Source organism: Microplitis mediator, chromosome 1 (genome assembly GCF_029852145.1).
Source record: "Microplitis mediator isolate UGA2020A chromosome 1, iyMicMedi2.1, whole genome shotgun sequence".
NCBI lineage: Eukaryota > Metazoa > Arthropoda > Insecta > Hymenoptera > Braconidae > Microplitis > Microplitis mediator.
This window is the reverse complement of record NC_079969.1, coordinates 12,490,069-12,508,668: the sequence shown is the minus strand read 5'-3', so window position 1 is coordinate 12,508,668 and position 18,600 is coordinate 12,490,069. Positions and strand designations below refer to the sequence as shown.

At 31.9% G+C, this 18,600-nt stretch overlaps 1 protein-coding gene across 1 annotated transcript; it reads right to left on the bottom strand.

Annotated features, from left to right (window-relative positions):
* Positions 1 to 4,836: 4,836 nt before the first annotated feature.
* Positions 4,837 to 15,042, bottom strand: LOC130668882 (E3 SUMO-protein ligase PIAS4). The gene is made up of 8 exons (XM_057471391.1): positions 14,738 to 15,042; positions 14,173 to 14,339; positions 13,992 to 14,090; positions 11,004 to 11,187; positions 7,216 to 7,608; positions 6,892 to 7,132; positions 5,345 to 5,755; positions 4,837 to 5,255 (listed from the first exon to the last, which is right to left on the bottom strand). Exons 1-8 carry the CDS (start codon positions 14,759 to 14,761, stop codon positions 5,044 to 5,046), a joined length of 1,731 nt encoding a protein of 576 aa, XP_057327374.1. The 5' UTR covers positions 14,762 to 15,042; the 3' UTR covers positions 4,837 to 5,043.
* Between the last annotated feature and the right edge of the window lie 3,558 nt (positions 15,043 to 18,600).

Sequence of the window (18,600 nt, the reverse complement as noted above, 5' to 3'; positions counted from 1 at the left end):
CACATGAACGAATAACTTGAGCCACTTAACTAAGAGAACCTTTTTTTGTAGAGAATAAAATTTCCGAAACAATCGTTATCTGCGTTTTTACTTCAAATATTGTTATTTAGTTAATATCTACAAAAAACCCAAATTATTATTAAAAAAATTACTTTCAGAATCAATACAGAAAAAACAATTATAGTCCGAGTAAAATTACCTCGGAGGCGTTTGAAGAGTATTAAACTACCTACAAAATGCCGTAATCGGCGACCTGATAATTTGAAATGTGGCTGAGTTGTAGAGAATGGAAAAAAAAACCCTAACTTTCTTATGGATTTTAAATGGGACAATTTCAAAATAGTATATTGTACAACTAGTGCGGTAAGTTGTCTATTGCCCACGAGAGCAAAGTTGAGCACACGAACGAAGTGAGTGCGCTCATTTGCTCGTGTGGGTAATCAGCAACACCGCACGAATTGAACATACTTCTTTTTATTATTAATGCGATATGAGTACTATTTTAGTGTTCGCTGTTTTGTTCGCTAAGTAGCTTTTTGCTGATTCAACTGTTGCCGCGACATTTTTGTGGGTTATACGATAATCTGCATGTGATAAGTAAATTTGAGTGCGACAAGTTTACTTGTCCTACCAGACGATTTGGGTTGCAGTATAGTACGATTCTTACAAATTTTAGCACGGAGATGAAATGATTCTCCCAATATGACTATAAAGTTAGCAAAAGAAGAGTAGGCGGAGTTTCATCTCTACTACATAAAGGTCTTTTTAAATAACATTTCTACCACAATATAACTTTACTAGATAATATCACCATACTACAATACGACTTTTAAATGAGTGTACTGTTTCTACTATGAACCACTTGCGGATATTATTTGTGTACAGAATAATCTGGAAACAGCAGGAGAAGCAGCAGTATGTAGTAGGAGTGATAGTCGTGGAAAATAGAAGATACGTCCGACCAAGGCGGTCGCTGCGAGTCAAGAGACCGATGGCTAGTTATCTCTGGGCCTCGTACCCTCTCAGCTTAGATTGGCCAACCCCTAAAATGACAAATGCCGAGGGCTTTGACAGTAGCGACCTCGGTGTTGAGCAACAGATCATCTTCCGTATTGACAGTTATATAATTGTTGGAGGCCGGATCTCTTGGCGCGAGTCGAATTTAAATTTAAATATAATGCGGGAGCATTCCACCCCGTAACAACCCTACTTTCCTTCGTGGTGTGTAAAATACTGATTTCTTAACTTCCCGCTAAGAAAATCGATGATTTTTTTGGACTATTATTGTAATTTCAAAAAAAAAGGTAGAAAAAATTACATGCTTTATAACTTGTACCGGAGTGAAAGTTGAGTTTAAAGCGATCATATTTGTTAATTCTTAGATGTTTTCCAAGATTATAAGTCAAAAAAAAAATTTCCCATCAACCAAAAATTTTAATTCATTACTTATTTTAGAAGTCAGTGGGCTACCACAAAATATTAAGTAAAAAAATTTTTTTTTCTTTTAAATTTTTTTTTTTTATGAGCTACAAGTTCTACCCTAAGGCTAAGAAAAAGAAAATATTTTTTTTTCGTTCTACCCTAATATATGTATTAGAGTAGTCCAAAAAAAACTTTTTTTTTTCAAGGGCTATCATCTCAAAAGCTTTTCTTAAGTAGAAAAAAAATTCCCTCCAAAGCGCAGCTTGATATCTCAATTCTTCAAGAAGCTCAATACATTTATGTTTTCCCATTTAAATAACACGTAAAAATTTTTTTTTACGTTTTCATCCAGTAAAACTACGAGAAAAAATTTTCTCTGAATTTTCCATCAAATATTTTTGTAGGAAATTTAACTCTCTACAAAAAAGTATTGAATTAGTTTTTTCGTAATCTTAACGGGTAAAAAGTTATTGAGCTTTAAATAATCACAATAAAAGAAAATTTAGTTAGATATGAAGAAAATTAAATTCAGTATCCAACCGCAAGTACTAGCTTTAATTGAAAAATATAATGAATTTAGGACAAAAGATGAAGAACAGAAACAATATCTGTTACAAATAGTTGCTGATCATAGGAAAAAATATCAAATTGCAATAAGAAAAATTATTCATATTTATATAAACGATTATTAGATTATTTAATTATTATAAACAGTTTAGAGTTTGATTAATTTCGAAATAAATATATGCAGTCACCAAAAAAGTTTTCAAAAAGTAGAAAATTATTTCAAATCTATAAAAATTAAATAAATTATTTAGTAATGGTGTCAATTCCATTAAAGAGTTGCTCTAAAACTATCTTCCTTTAAATTTATTTAGTAACGAGTACTTAAAGCTCAATAACTTTTTAACCGTTAGGATTACGAAAAAATTATTTCAATACTTTTTTTGGAGAATTAAATTTCCTATAAGAATGATTGATGAAAAATACAGAAAAAAAATTTTTCGTTGTTTTAGCGGATGAAAACGTAAAAAAAAATTTTTTACCTGTTATTTAAATGGGAAAATATAAATGTATTGAGATTCTTGAAGAATTGAGATATCAAGCTGCGCTTTGGATGGAATTTTTTTTATACCTTAGAGAAGCTTTTGGAATGATAGCCAAAATAGTATATTACACTACAAGGGAAGAAAGTTGAAATTCCTGCCCTGTGTGATAAGATGCCCGAGGCGAAGCCGAGGGCATCATGACACACAGGGCAGGGCTTTCAACTACCCGGGAAAAAATGATCAGACATGAACAGACATGAGTCTTCAGGCCTGATCAGACATGAAAAATGACCAGGCATGCTCAGGTCTGATCAGGTATGTTCATGTCTGTTCATGCCCATCCGGGTAAAAAAATTATATATAAAAAATGGCCCTATATAATTATATATAATTATGTATAACTATATTCAATTATACATGTATATAATTATTGCTATAAAAATAAAAAAAATAAAAAATTCGGGCGTGTGCAGGATTTGAACCGTGGACCTGGCGCTCGAAAGTGTAACTCGCTACCCACTGACCTAAGAGATTTAGTTGAAAAGTAAGTTTCGTATGAACTTCAAGTAATAAAAATCTTATACGTGATAGATTCTTGGTCAACAAAATTTTAGATCTATGAGCAGACATGAACAGACATGAACATATATGACCAGGCATGAACAGGCATGGACAGGTATGATCAGGCCTGAGCGTATTTAACGCTTCAGACATGACCAGGCACGAACAGACATGACCAGGCATGGACAGGTATGATCAGGCATGAGCGTATTTAACGCTAAGGACATGACCAGGCATGAACAGGTATGAATAGGCATGATCAGACCTGACTGTATGATCAGGCCTGAGCGTATTTAACGCTTCGGACATGAACAGACATGACCAGGCATGGACAGGTATGATCAGGCCTGAGCGTATTTAACGCTTCAGACATGAACAGGCATGAACAGACATGACCAGGCATGGACAGGTATGATCAGGCATGAGCGTATTTAACGCTTCAGACATGACCAGGCATGAACAGGCATGGACAGGTATGATCAGGCCTGATCATGTCTAATTTCAGGCCTAATCATACATGAACAGGCATGATCAGGTCTAATTTCAGGCCTGATCATACATGAACAGGCATGGTCAGGTCTGATCATTTTTTCCCGGGTATCTTCCCCTGTGGTGTATACGATTTTTCTTTATACCTGGTCGAAAGTACGTTTATTAATTACATTTTTGAATACTATAAACAATACAACCACGTTCTGCCTTCAGCTGACAGGTCGGCCATGTTTTTTTTTATTTGCTCCCTATTGACGCGCCTCTTTCGGACATACATAAAACTTTAATTTTTTTCCATCTCTCTTTTTTTTTGTTGCGTTTTTGATGCCTGCCCCGCGACATTTGAAAGCACGAGCGAAGCGAGTGCGTCTGGTCGGTGGGGGCAGGCATTGAAAACAAAACAAAAAAAAAAAGACATAATTATACTTATAAAAAATAATTATTTTTTTTCGAAAGAAATAAATTTATGCCTATGAACAAGATTTTTTTCCTGCTAATAAATAATATATAAATAAATACATAAACTTTCAATAATTAACTTCGCCTCTGCATCAAAATCTTTTATCACCTCATTCTCGTCCATAGATTCATCCGATGAAACTTTTTCATTCATCTTATTATTGTAATTACACTGTTTAATTAAAATATTACATACAACGAGACACAAAAATACTGACGCATATATAAAGCAATGATCTACGACGTTATCGTGAAAAATTTTATTTATAAAGTGGTAGATGATCACTAGATGGCAGCAACCGGCTGTTTCTGTAGGCACGAAAAAATTTTTTGCCCCCGGCGATATAAGTGAGTCGCGTGTAACTCCGCCAGGAGAGGGAAATAAGGCTTTAGGCCTCAAAATTAGGGAGGGAAGTGCGTACTTTCGACTAAGGTATAAAGAAAAAAACTTTTTCTCACCTCCGGGCGGAAAGCGTCAACTTTCGTCCCGCTGTGCAAAACGAAGTTGCCGCTTCCCGCCTCCGTCGAGGAGAAAAATAGTATACACTCCTCGGGAAGTAAATAAGAAAGCCTCAGATCACATGTTTGTTGACCTCGGCTTCGCCTCGGCCAACAATTACATGTGATCTGAGACATTTCTTACTTTACTTCCCTTGTAGTGTAAAATACTATTTTTTTTTTGGACCACTATAATATGTATACAAATATATACAGACACATACGAACGTATAGCATCGGATTGGAGACTGCATAGCCGGTAGTGGAGGTCAATTAAGGTTGAGGGGGAGTTCCGAGTTTATGAAATCCGACTGAGTGGAATTCGACTGTATATATTTTGGAGTTACGAACAATAAAATAATAATATTTGTAGTTATAATGACATTTTATTGATACAAATAAAATAAAAATAAGTTTGAAAAATAGAAAATAATGATTCTTTGTATACTTCGGTAATTTAATAACCACAATCACAAAAGTATTTTATTGAATCGTCGGTGACAATTCATTTAGACATAGAATCAAGTTTAATAAAAATGTTACCTTTAAAAAAAAACCAATACTACTCTAAATCAATAATCATAAGTTCTGGAGATTCGCTGGTGCTACTAATTGCGCCATGATTTGATTGACTTTTTTTAGGTAAAGCGCTTGCTCCTTTTTTGCTACTAGTTTTATAATCATTTTCAACATCGTCATCTTCATCACTTGAAATCAAATCAATTACTGGAGCGCTCTTTTTTTCTGGTGTCGAAACAACAAGATTTGATTCATCTGAATTTAAAATAAAAATCGATTATTGTGCTTAATGTCTACAAAAGTATTTAATAAGAAACTTATATTTTTAAGTTGATGAACTATACCCAAATCAACTGTATCCACATCAATTTTTGCTCGAGTCTTAGAATCAGACTTATCACTTTTTTCTTTATCTCGTTCTTTCTTCGAAACAAGATTTTCCCAGGATCCATCTTGCAACAATTGTATTTCGTTAACGTCGGGCAATAATTTATTGGACGAAAGAACTTCTTGAAAGTATCCATCGATAACAAGATGATCATAAAGCGCGGGTTTGTCACAAACTGGACAATTCCACGTTGGTTTACGTTCATTCATTTGTAAAAATAATGACGCATCGAAACATTGTAAATGCGAGCAAGTTGAAGAACGACAGGGAGTACTCATTCTCATTTTGCCAAGAGGACAGGCAAGTGAAACACGCAAAGAAGTTGTTGCTATCTCACTGTCTGCATCTTCATTCAACTTTTCTTTAACTGAAATAAATATGCAATTATATACTAAGCTGTGCCATTTAAAAAATTTTTTTTTTCATTCCACCTTATAATTTTGAAGTACACGATCAAAAAAAAAATAGTTATCGAATTTCCAGCTCCTAATTTTGATTTTAAGATCCTTTTACGTGAATTGTTTGATTTTTAACTTCCCGTTAAAAAAATTAGAAATTTTTGGTTTCGGTGCGATTTTCAAAAACGTTTTTTTCAACATATCTCTACGTTTTAAGGTCCTAGGAAGCCATCCTGACTATTTTCAAAAAAATTTCCGAGTGTATAAGTGTGTATGTATTAGACATTTAAAAAAATCGATTATTTTTTTTTATCAAAGACGCACACTTAAAAGTTTCAGTAGGATAAAAGAAGACGCCAGTTCAAATTTGAGCCCTTAACATCAATATTAAGTACTCCCTGATTGCGATTTTATATTTCTCATTTAAATAACATGGGAAAAAAAAATTTTTGCGTTTGGAATTTTATATTTCTGTAATGACGTAGTGTATAAATAAACCCAATTGATAATTTTATAGGAAATTTAACGCTCTACAAAAAAGGACTCTTATGATTTTTTGATAAATCCATCTGTTCAAAAGTTATTGGAGCTCGAAGTCAAGGTTGAGTAAATTTCGAGATCTTTCTACTTTTCCAGCGAAACTATCAGATTTGTCACGAAATGTCAGGAAATCTTTTTTGTAGACAATTTCATTTCCTATAAATTATCTCTGATAAAGTTTTTTGAAATTCCGCATTGTTTTCTAGTTAATATCATTTTAATATCAAGATCTTAAAATTGATCCGAACACTATTTTTTTTAAGATCCTAACATTTCTTATATTAACTCACCGGCTAATTAAAAGTTCAAGTAACTCTTCATCTTGATCATTTCTATCGTGAGCGAAACTTTAAAAATGATCTTTATTGGTTTTTAAAATTTCTCGAATTCCCGGAGATAATACGAAACTTCATTTTTTTCGAGCTCGAAGGGCTTTTCTTTTTAGATAACAAGAAAAAAATTAATTTTTTTTTTATACTTCAAAATTATAAAGTCATATCCTCTAAAATGAGAAACCTAAATATAAGTATGGAATATCGGGTTTATATAATAAAAAAAATTTTACTTAATCCCCGAGTATAATCGGAATGTCTAGCTCCTCTAGCCTTCAATCGATTTAACAATTCTGAGCTGGTTAGTTTTCGAACAAGGTAAACAGCTACAGCATATCTTCTTCCATAATCAGCTGACCATGTTATTTGGATTTGATTAGCGACAGTAGGCGATAATTTCACTAGCGGGCTTATGTTAACTGGCCGTGGTGGCCGTTTAGGCTCAACTCCTGATTTATTTGTCGGTATTGGATTCTGAATAAATTAAAAAAAAATGCATAAAAACTAATTACATGCATATATATATGCCATGAAAAAAAAAATAATTTTAGAAATACCGGTAACGGACAAAGTTTCCCATTGACTTTAACACCAACGCCTGGAGGAAAGTAATCTTCTTGTTCACATGAAGTTTCTTGTAAACAAAAACGCATTTGTACTTGAACTGTATAATCCATTCTACTACCAGCCCGACAGTCACGTGAGTTGGCAATATCACTAGCCTGCTGTGGGGTCAAATGAAAAAGGAATGTGCCTTCTTGGATTCGTAATGAGCCTTGAGGCATTAAACTTGAAGGCTTCACTAACTCGCCTAATAAATCATAGAATGGCAATTTTTTCAATCTAACATCTGGATGAATGGGATATTGGCTAGATTGTTGAATTTGGATTGGAGGAGGAAGTACTTTAGACGGATAAGGATACGGCTGATATACACTCGTATTAGATCGCTGTAAAATAAAGATTATTTTCAATGATTAGAAATTATTAAGAAAAATTTAATATCATTATTTTTTTGAGTATGTTATAGAAATTTTCAATATAATATCACGTGCCAAAAGGTAAAAGGGTGCAAACCAATTTATGTGCCCTTTTAACTTTGCAAGGCTAAAAGGATGCATACGTTTTCTTTTATATCGCCAATTGACTAGTAAATATTTTTTACGCATAAAAATTAAACATAGATTTCTCAAAGCTTAAAGAGCGTATGTTATGCGCCCCTTTAACTGCAGGAATTTCAAAATTTTGTGAATCAAAGCTAAAAGGGCCTAAACATTTTTTTTCTAAAGAATTTATTAAAACGCTTAGCCTAAGCCTAAAAATGCTGTAGTCAAAAGGGTGTATTCTACTTAATATGTTCTTTTAATATCAAAATTAAAAATATGCCTAGAAAAATCACAAAATACGCGTGATTGCATTCATGTTTTTTATTTTTAAAAATCGAAGAATGATTATGTTTTTTTTTCAAATTATTCTGATTTATGGCAGATCTATAATCCAAAACAATAATTGAAGAAAACAAGTGAATTTCGATTTTTCTATTTTTCATAATTCTCATAAAAATTTTCTATTTAATTTTGATTTATTGATTTAAAAATTTGATATTTTCTTTTTTTTTAATTATTTTAGTTTTAATAAATTTTGAGAAAAAAAAAAGTTTAGAAGACTGTATTTTTTCATCTGACTTAAATTTTTTTTATGCGCCCATTTAGGTTTAGGCACTACTTTTCTAAGAGTTAAACGGGCACATGTCTTGAGACACGACCTTGTAGCTTAAAGATGCCCAAATTTTGTATTTTATAGATCTTTGCATTTAAAACATATGGCAAAAAAAAATTTTTTGTGCGCCCTTTTAGCATAGATCCCTACTAATCTGTAGCAATACGCCCTTTTACGTTTTGGATTTCCTAATGTATCACTTGAAATTGTTTTGGAATGGAGTGAATTTGCTCTTTCGGAAACTCCGAACGGTACAAGCAATTTAAGGTAAAGGACCCAGTTATTGACCGTGGCACGGTTTTGACCTTTTTAGCTTCAATCGTGGAAGAGTGCACGAAGATTAAATCGAAAGTTTTCTTGTTATATATAATTATAATATTTCAATCAAACTGATGTCAATTGTTTTTTTGCTAATTAGTATGCTTTAACTGGTAATAGATTTCCATTAACTTCATTGAGAGTTTTGATTAAATGTTGATAAAAATAATTGGAAATCGATCATTTCACGATTGTATTTCACTTATTGGGTCCTTAAAAACTAGTTGACTTCAATTCTCTGCTGATTAGATACATTGATAGTCACTTAATTCGAAAGTTGAAAACAACTTGATAACTGCAGTTTGCCTTTTCTCGAGATGTATTGTTTGAATTTGCCAATAAATTGATGAATATAATCCAAAAGGAGAAGTTTTGGTTCTCTTTTAAAAAATGTATCCAGTACATTATATCTAAATGTTAGACAAATCGTTGATTTCGAAAAGTTGACGGCTATATGTCATCAAATTTAATTTAACAGATCTTTGCTCCAGAGTTTAAAAATTCCGTTCGCTCAAAACATATTGTTTAAATTTAACGGAAAATTAATAAGTAAGCTTTCGCTGAACAAGTGTTGCTAATAGGATAGTTTTTGCTATTGTGGAGGCACTTTTCAGCGGTTAATTGACGTGTTCTTCGCATGTAATATAAATGTATAACATAAAATTATATTATTATTAATGAAGATAACTAAAGTTATTAAAATTTATTATTATCTAGAAAATTTTAAATTAAATTGTCAATTGTTGTAATTAATTTCATAGTCACGCGGGAAAAAGCAAACATCGTAAAATTCAAGTTATTCAAGCATTATTTTATGAATAATAAAAAGATAACTTTAAAAACCATCATAAAACTTTAAAATAGTTGCAAAAAAAAGTTTACGATTACGTAAAATGTATGATTTAACGTCCTTATGGTATAGTTTTATTCGCTTAGTAGTATTAACTTTGATAGTCAAGCTGACAGTAAGCTAGCGACAACCTACTACAGCAGTTGACCGAAAAATTGGAATTTAAATAAATTGACGGCAACCGGTTGTCAACTTTCTAAGAAAGTTACTGGCAAAAGTAGGCACTTTATTAGTTGACGGAGAGTTGCCTTTATTTTCCTCAACGACTTGGAGTCAACAGTTACAAAAACTTGTCCACAAGTTGTCGTCAACTTGATCGTATTTCATCGACACCAGCTTTCTAACCAGAAAGTCTGGCTATCAGTAAAAACCATGAAATTTAGTACTATATGTATACAGATCAATCAATTTCTATTTAGTAATTGCCTCGAAAATGCGTACAGTTATCTCCGATTAATACATTATTATTGACCAACAATAAATTATCCGTCAAATAATACCAAAAATCGGAAAATATAATAACATTACAAAAAAAAAATCCTACCAAAAACAGATTCTCTGTATAAAATAACGCCAAGTAAACGTTTAAAATCTTTTAATAGTAAACAAAAATTATTTTTTACAAAAACATTTTCATAAAATTTCAAAAAAATTTGAATAACAAAATTTCAATGTACTTGGTCTGCGTTACTAAATTTATTCAAGCAAAATTAAGTTCTAAAATTAATTTCTAATCAAATCAAAAGATGTTCTTTTTTTTGTTTTACTTTGTTAGCACGTGACATAGGTTTCTTGATACACGATCTTGCGAAAGACACATATGTAGAAAAAAACACTAGCAGCTAGGGGTCTTGCTCAAGATACTTACTCCAGAATCTTACTCAAACGCGTGTTACTAGGGGAATAGTTCAATAAAAAATTAGATTGAAAAAATTGCCAATAATAAAAAAAAAATTCAATGAAAATTTTCATATCTTAATAAATTCTTGTTTTTTAAATTAAAATTGAATATTTATAAAGTTTAATTATTTATAAATTGTTATCAATAACGACAACAGTGATAAGTTGCTTTCAATTCAAGGGTCAGAAACTGCAATTCAGAAGTGGGTCAGAAACTGTGTTCACGAACAATCAATTTTTTTTTTTTTAAGCTAAGTTTTCTAATGAATATTTCAATTTAACATCAACTGTTACTCTTAAAAGGTCAGAAATTGGGCCCTTTACTTTAGTTACAAAATTTATTCTAGGATTTTTAAATATTAATTTTCAAGCAGTGGTAAAATTTTATTGTAAAGATTTTTTTATGCAATCAGATTCAGGGTTAACTAACTCATTAGTGGCTTATGCGTTTTAAATAAAATCATATATATGACTATGACATGAGAAGAATTATATCAGTTAAATTTCTATAAGAAAAAGAGCAAAAAATTTATCGCGAATAAAGAATGAATTTATTACCTGTGCTGTTACGCTATTGTACGTAGTCGGTTGATATGCTGCCGCAGATCTAGTAACTTGTGATTGCGGCATTGAAGCTTGGTGTGCTGGTGGTAAATCTTTTTGTGAAACTGAGGTTGGTGATGGCTGTTGTTGATTTGGTCTTGCTCGCATTGCTCGAGCCCATGATGGATTATGACTTTGTCTGAAAATAGTTATTTTCAGTTTAATTGTAATGCTTCGATTCGATTCTGTCCAAATTGTTTACTTTTCTGGGCATATGTGGAAATAGATGAAAAATCTCGATGAAGGACCTCGAAATATTAAAAAAAATTAAGGGCTCATATGTCAACCGGTGTCTTATTTCGCTGTACTACAGCTATTAAATAGGGGAATATGAGAAAAGAAATTAATCAAACAGAAAAATTTTTAAAAGTCAAAAAATTATTTCGATTACAGTTTTTAATACGTCTTGTGGATAAAAGAAAATATCGAAGTTATGCTGAGGATCGAATCTAATCAACGGTCATTTAAATACACTGGATACTATAAAACGACTAAATCTTGTAGCACGAGGTTTTAATACCGAGACCATCGAGTGCTGGAAGTTCCCTAAGTCAGCATAAATTACGCGAGGGGTGCTCAGTATATTACCTACGGAAAACGATGAATGAGCTCGCTTTTAAATCAAGGTGTTTGGGGTCTTCACGGAATTGTTTAAAAGAAAAAAAAGAAAATAAATTGATTGATAAAAGCAAGTACAACTATTAGACGTTTTTCGTTTTTTTTCTTTGCTTTTCATTGCTTCACTTTAGTAGATTTTATAGAAATCTAACAACTGTATTTGTCCTTATCTGATATAATTAGTCGAGTAGGTTCCAAAAATACCATTGGTTCAAAAGTTTATATATGCATACATAACGCGCCTTGTGGAAACGACAGCCCCCACAGTTCTTAACGGATCTCAATGAAATTTGGCGCACTTATTATATGAGCGATTATCTAGATTACGTTCAAAGATGATCCAAATCGGTTGATGGGTTTGAAAGTAGGGTCGCACGACTTGTAGTTCCCGGATAAAATATCCCAAGTGAATCAAAAGTGATAGCTCGTTTCTATTAAATGTATGTTAGAGCTCGTGCGATAAGCTTTAATCTTCTCTATTTGACTGACCATTTGGATAATTTTTTCAAATAGATTAATGGACTTAAAAATTTCAAAAAATATCGAAAAAAAGTTTTTTGCGGCTTTTACTTGTAATATCTTCTGAATGCTACGATAGAATTAAATTTCGGCTGTTGTAGGTAATTAAATAAGACTTAACTTTCACTGCGGTGACTTCATTCATCGATTCTCAAAATTGTATTCGTTGTTTATTATGACGTTAAAAAGCAACTACGTAATTTGTTAAGAAAATCATGAGCCTTGTGGTCACGATAGCGCCCACAATTTTGAAGAGACCCAAGTCAAACTTGGCACACATATTTTTTGGTTTGATAGCTTAATCAAGTTCAAAAATGAACCAAATTGGCCGATTACTCATATGCCAATCTTGTTCAAGGGTTGAGCAAGCCTGGGCTTAAGTTTAATAAACGTTAGTGTATTTATCTACCTATGTGTCTTGCTGAAGATACTTGTGGCCAGATTTTAATAGCAAGTCTAGTGCAAGTCTTACACAAGGAATTCGTACCAGATTATAACTCAATTCCGGAGGAAGACTATAGTTGAAACTAGTTGCACATGGCTTGCTCGAGATCTGCTTAAGGCTCAAAATTGTAAAACGTATGGGTTTTGCGTAAGATTTGTGCATGACTTACTCGGCATTATACACAAGAATACTGCAGATATCTTAGATACGGTGCAGTTGAAAAGATTCTGACACATTTCTTGCACAGTAACTTACGGCAGGTACTGACGCATGACTTGCTCAAGATCTACTCAAGGCTCGAGGTCAATTTAGAGCCTTCAGCAGATCTTGAGCAAGCCATGCGCAATTATTTTCAACTATAGTTTTCCTCCAGAATTAAGTTATAATCTGGCACGAATTTCTTATGAAAGGCTTGCAATTTAAATCTGGTTACAAGTATCTACAGCAAGACACATATGTAGAAAAAGACACTAACGTCTATCGAACTTGAGACCTGGCTTGCTCAAGTTTCGAACAAGATTGTTATTTGGGATAGTTAAAGTCTATATCAATTGTTAAATTGATTATCACACATTCAATTATATTTACTGTGTATAATTACTAAAGGCGTTAATAAATAACGAGCAACCTGCAGTCACTACGTGACTGCCTAAATATCACTACTAAATTTATAAAATACGCAGAAAAAAAGGATTTCTTGCCGCAAAGAGTTTTAATTTGCACTAAAAAATTTAAGCATCATGAAGTAAATACAAAAATTGTCTTGGAGCGAGAAAATATTTTTTGTCAAGAAATAATTCTTTGCACTAAGTAATTATTTTTAGTTCTAAATAAATTTTTGTTTTCAATTCACAATGCAAACAATTTCCTGGGGTAAGTAAAAATTTTCTTTAGGCGAGTAAAGGTTTTTTGTGTCAATGAATCCTTTTTTTTTCTATGCATACTTTTTTGGCTTTGAGAAGCTTCCTAAAACCAAAAGGGAGTATAAAAATCTGTCATTTTAGAATAAGTAACGCGATATAAATAATATAGCTATGTATTCAGTGACATTCAGTCATATTTAGTAACAGAATAATTAAAGTATTAATTTGTTTATTTAAAGAAAATAAATACGATCGTCTTTTTTCTCGCGTAGTTTAAATGTAATTCGAATGATATAGATAAATCTATTTATCTTAATACTTGGCAATTAAAATGAGTTTAAACTATGAAAAGGCACAAATTCAAGTCAAAAGCTTTCTAATGATACCAAATTCAATAACATTAACTAATTCTATCATATAGATATGGCAGGAACAAATTTTTCCTTATTCTCTTAGTAATATAGAAGATTAAATAGATGAATACAAATAAAATTTTACCTTGAATCATCTGATCGTTGATGTAAATTTTGATCGATTGATGGTTCATTACCAGTCCCAGATTGTCCGTACATTTGATGAGCTGCTAGTTGATCGGCTCTAAAAAATGGTAATATAATTTAATAATAAATTTATTTACTGAAAGTATATAATTAATTTTATGAAATTAAAATATTCTTACTGTATTGTTTTGTAAAGTTCACGAATTTTAAGTTGTACAGGATGAGATCTGAGTCTTAAAAGTTCTAACGCACGCGTTTGTAACTCGTTTTTACGTCCAGACTTATTTCTACCAGCAAAACCTAAAAGCATCTGAAGCTCAGAGACCCGAAAACTTAATACCATATTCTGCAACATAAAATTATGTTAATAAATGAGTAAGTATACATTCATATTAAATATTATACGAAGGATTGACTCGAATATCATGATTTTACTGAATTATTGTTATTATTGTTTGATAATTGTAACCAAAAATTTATTTAAATTCAATTTCTTCATCAATCATTTGTACATTAACATAATTATGTGTTTTATATTCAATTGTTATTAAATTATCAATTCATTACTGACAACATTAATCCCATAAATGTTTTTAATTTTATTTTTAGTAGCCGGAAATTGGTTAAAAAAAAAAGAAAAGAAAATTATACATTGAAATATAAAAATTATAAATCATTTTAGTCATCAGCATTGAATTGAACAGAGAAAAATATAAATCGTTAGTGTGTAATGTAGGTACTTGCCTCCAATTCATCAGTATCGGCCATCCTCGTAAGTTGCTTATCTGAGGATGCCGTTTTTTAAAATCCCTAATCGAATAATTACTTTAAAAATAATTATTCTCAGTTTACAATTAAGCGTTACGTTACATCATATCCTTTTATAAGATGTCTCGTATAATTACCGAAAGTATTGCAGATAAAGTATAAAAAATGATTCACATTAAATAAATTAAATTTTTCAATATATATTTATATACACGTACAAATATAAATATATGTGTTTGGTAAGGGGGAGAAAGTACTACTTTACACTATTATTCACACACATTCCACTTCCGTTATTCTCCATTCCCTAGTCATTGACTACAAGTTGCAGAAAAAGCCATGGTTGGAATTTAACGTCAAGTTTAATGTGAAAGTTGTTTTTCAATTAATTGACGCCAACTTTCCCATAACTTTCTGTCAATTGGGTGGATTTGGGTGATAAGTTCTCAGTAAACTTCGTGAGGAGTATAGTAAAAGTACATTTTACTATACCAAATATTACTAAGTTTAGTAAGAAAGATGGGTCAAAAATATTCTCTATGAAGTGTGGATGATAGAGGTCTCTGCATACTATGAAGTTAGTCATTTTTTGAATTTTTCCAGCTCGTGGCCACGCTTAAAACTACATTTGCCCTAGTCGGCCGTGGCACATTTTCTTTCGTCGAACCAGCTCGTCCATGAAGCAAATTCATAACCTATACCAACTTATACTGACTAACCTCAATTGTCTTCCATTCTAAAGAACCCTGATTAAAAACTTCGATTAAATCCAATTGGAAAATTTTAATCGGATGTAATTGGAAATTTCCGATTTACTTCCAATCACTTTTCATCGGAAAGTTCCGAATGAATTCGATTGAAAGTTAAAAATCGGAAATCCGAAAAAAAATAATTAAGATGATAGCCTCTATTCATTGGAGTAAGATTAAATCACTCCATATGATCGATTAAATAAAATGAAAAACCATATATATTTTTTTTGCACACCTCAAGCGCGAAAGCGCAGGTGTGCTTTATGGACGGTTTTTTTTTATAGTTATTTTTTGTAGTTTCCAGTATTAGAGTAAACGCTTATTAAAAAAAACGATTTGAAAAAAAAAATTTTAAATACTTTTTCATGCTTTGAATACTTTTGAATCACCCTTCTTGTGGGTATTTAATATAATTGCAAATCGTTTCTTTTAATAAGCACGGGAAAAAATGATTTTGCCTATTTATATATAATCACTTATATATGATCAGATCCAAAAATTAGCCAGATCTGATTATATATAATCATGCGTGAACGAATATAGTCATTTTTAGAATCTCATTTAGAATATCTGTAAATAATTAATTAAGTAATTTAATTAGGATTTCTTGTTTTCATCAATATAAATGTCGGTTAAATCTAAATAAAAAAAAATATCTATTGTCATCCCATCAAGAGAATGTACCTCGGGTGTCGTCGGTTTTTACTCCCACTCTAGATGTTTTATGTGCTAAATGTTCTCCCACTTTACTGTGCGCATGCGCAGTTCATAAATGTTCGGTAGTGGGGGCAATTTCCGAAGTGCATTCTCTTACTGGGACCACTTTATAATCCGTTGACTACTGTTTTACTACGAGGTCACCCGTCCAATTAATGTCCCACGTCGATGCTGCTTAACATTGGTGATCGCTGGATTGTAGACATTGTAGTCTGAACCTCTAGTCTCTTATACAGTTATAAATAAGAGAAATTCATGGCATTACTTAACTCAAATAATCAAATTGATACATTCTACGTAAATAATGCACCTAATGATGAATTTGGTTTTGTACACCCAGTGAACAGATAACCTTCATATGACGTCATAGACAGGTCATATAGAGATCATAAAATTTTTACATAGATATGACATAAAAATGACTTTATTAATGACTTTGAGATGATGTCATATAGTGTGACATAATTATGACATAGAACTGACCTAAAATTTGACTTTTATATGATATCATAATGGTGACTTAAATATTACGTAAATATTATGTCCTATCCCTATTAAACTGTGACGTCATATTAAAGTCGTAAATCGCCCGGGAAAAAATGTTCAGGCCTGATCAGACATGAGCTGGCATGAGTCTTCAGGCCCTATCAGACATGAAAAATGACCAGGCCTGATCAGGCATGTTCAGGTCTGTTCATGCCTGTTCATGCCCATTTTGGTAAAACAATTATATATAAAAATGGTCCTATATAATTATATATAATTATGCATAACTATATACAATTATATATAATTATTTCTATAAAAATGAAAAAAAATAAAAAATATGGGAGTGTCTAGGATTCGAACCGTGGACCCTGCGCTTGAAAGTTCGCCTCGTTACCTGTTGACCTAAGAAATTGAGTTGAAAATTAGGTCTCGTACGAACTTTAAGTACTGAAAGTCTTAAGACTCATGCCTGTTCATGTCTGATCAGGTCTGATCCTTTTTTCCCGGGTTATACGTAATAGATTCTTGGTCAAAAAAATTTTATATCTATGAACAGACATGAACAGACATAACCAGGCATGAACAGGCCTGATCAGGCCTGAGCTTATTCAACGCTTCAGACATGAACAGACATGACCAGGTGTGGGCAGGTATGATCAGTCCTGAGCGTAGTTAACGCTTCAGACATGAACAACCATGAACAGCCATGAACAGACATGAACAGGCATGATCAGACCTGACTGTATTTAACGCTTCAGACATGAACAGACATGACCAGGCATGGGCACGTATGATCAGGCCTGACTGTATTTAACACTTCAGACATGAACAGACATGAACATGCATGAACAGACATGAACAGACATGGTCAGGCATGAACAGACATGAACAGCCATGAACAGGCCTGAGTGTATTTAACGCCTCAGACATGAACAGGCATGGACAGGTATGATCAGGCCTGATCATGTCTAATTTCAGGCCTGATCATACATGAACAGGCATGATCAGGTCTAATTTCAGGCCTGATCATACATGAACAGGCATGGTCAGGCCTGATCATTTTTTCCGGGCAGCTTGCAGGAGAAAATACTGTTAAAAAACTTTTTTCCCATGTTATTTAAATGGGAAATCTTAAAGTTCCATAAAGGACCTCTTAAAATTGAAATTAAGATTAATTGGATATAATGATAATTATTAATATCATTATATCCAATGATATTTTGGGTTGAGAGTAAAAAAAATGATTTTTTTTTCTTTAGGTCTCATAGTCTCAAAAGTTATTTTGGGACCTAAAAAAAACACTCCTAAAAAATCAGCTCAATATCTCGCCCTGATTAAAAAAATGTATTTGACAGGATTGAAAAGGATTAAAATTTTAATACTTTCAAATCCTGCTAAATACGGTAAATCCTGCATCAAAATTCACGATTAATCATATTAAATACTTTTTAATACTAAAATAATCGAAAGGAGTAGAAGGATTTGAAAGTATTCAACTAGCATTTGAAATTTCTAATTCTATTGAATACTTTTTAATCCTGAAATAATGTTTTTATTTCGTTATCTTTTTAGGATATAAAAGGATTCAACTAGCATTTAAAATTTCTAATGCTATCGAATACTTTTTAATCCTGAAATAATGTTTTTATTTCGTTATCTTTTTAGGATATAAAAGGATTCAACCAGTATTTAAAATTTTTAATGCTTTCGAATACTTTTAAATCCTGAAATAATGTTTTTATTTCATTATCTCTTTAATTTATATAAGGATTCAACTAGCATTTGAAATTTCTAATGCTACACGGAAAGAAAAAAATGGGAATTTTTCCAATTTTACATGGGAAAAATTCCTTTGTTGGCATTGTAAATTTTACTATGTCA

Bases quoted from the DNA above. Each gene is read 5' to 3' on its own strand.
- LOC130668882 (XM_057471391.1), bottom strand. From the start codon at position 14,761: ATGGCCGATACTGATGAATTGGAG. The intron at 7,609-11,003 runs GTAATAAATTCA...TTTATTTTACAG, and splicing joins ACAATAGCGTAACAGCACAG to CGATCTAATACGAGTGTATA. The intron at 5,256-5,344 runs GTATAGTTCATC...TTTTAAATTCAG, and splicing joins TGTGGATACAGTTGATTTGG to ATGAATCAAATCTTGTTGTT.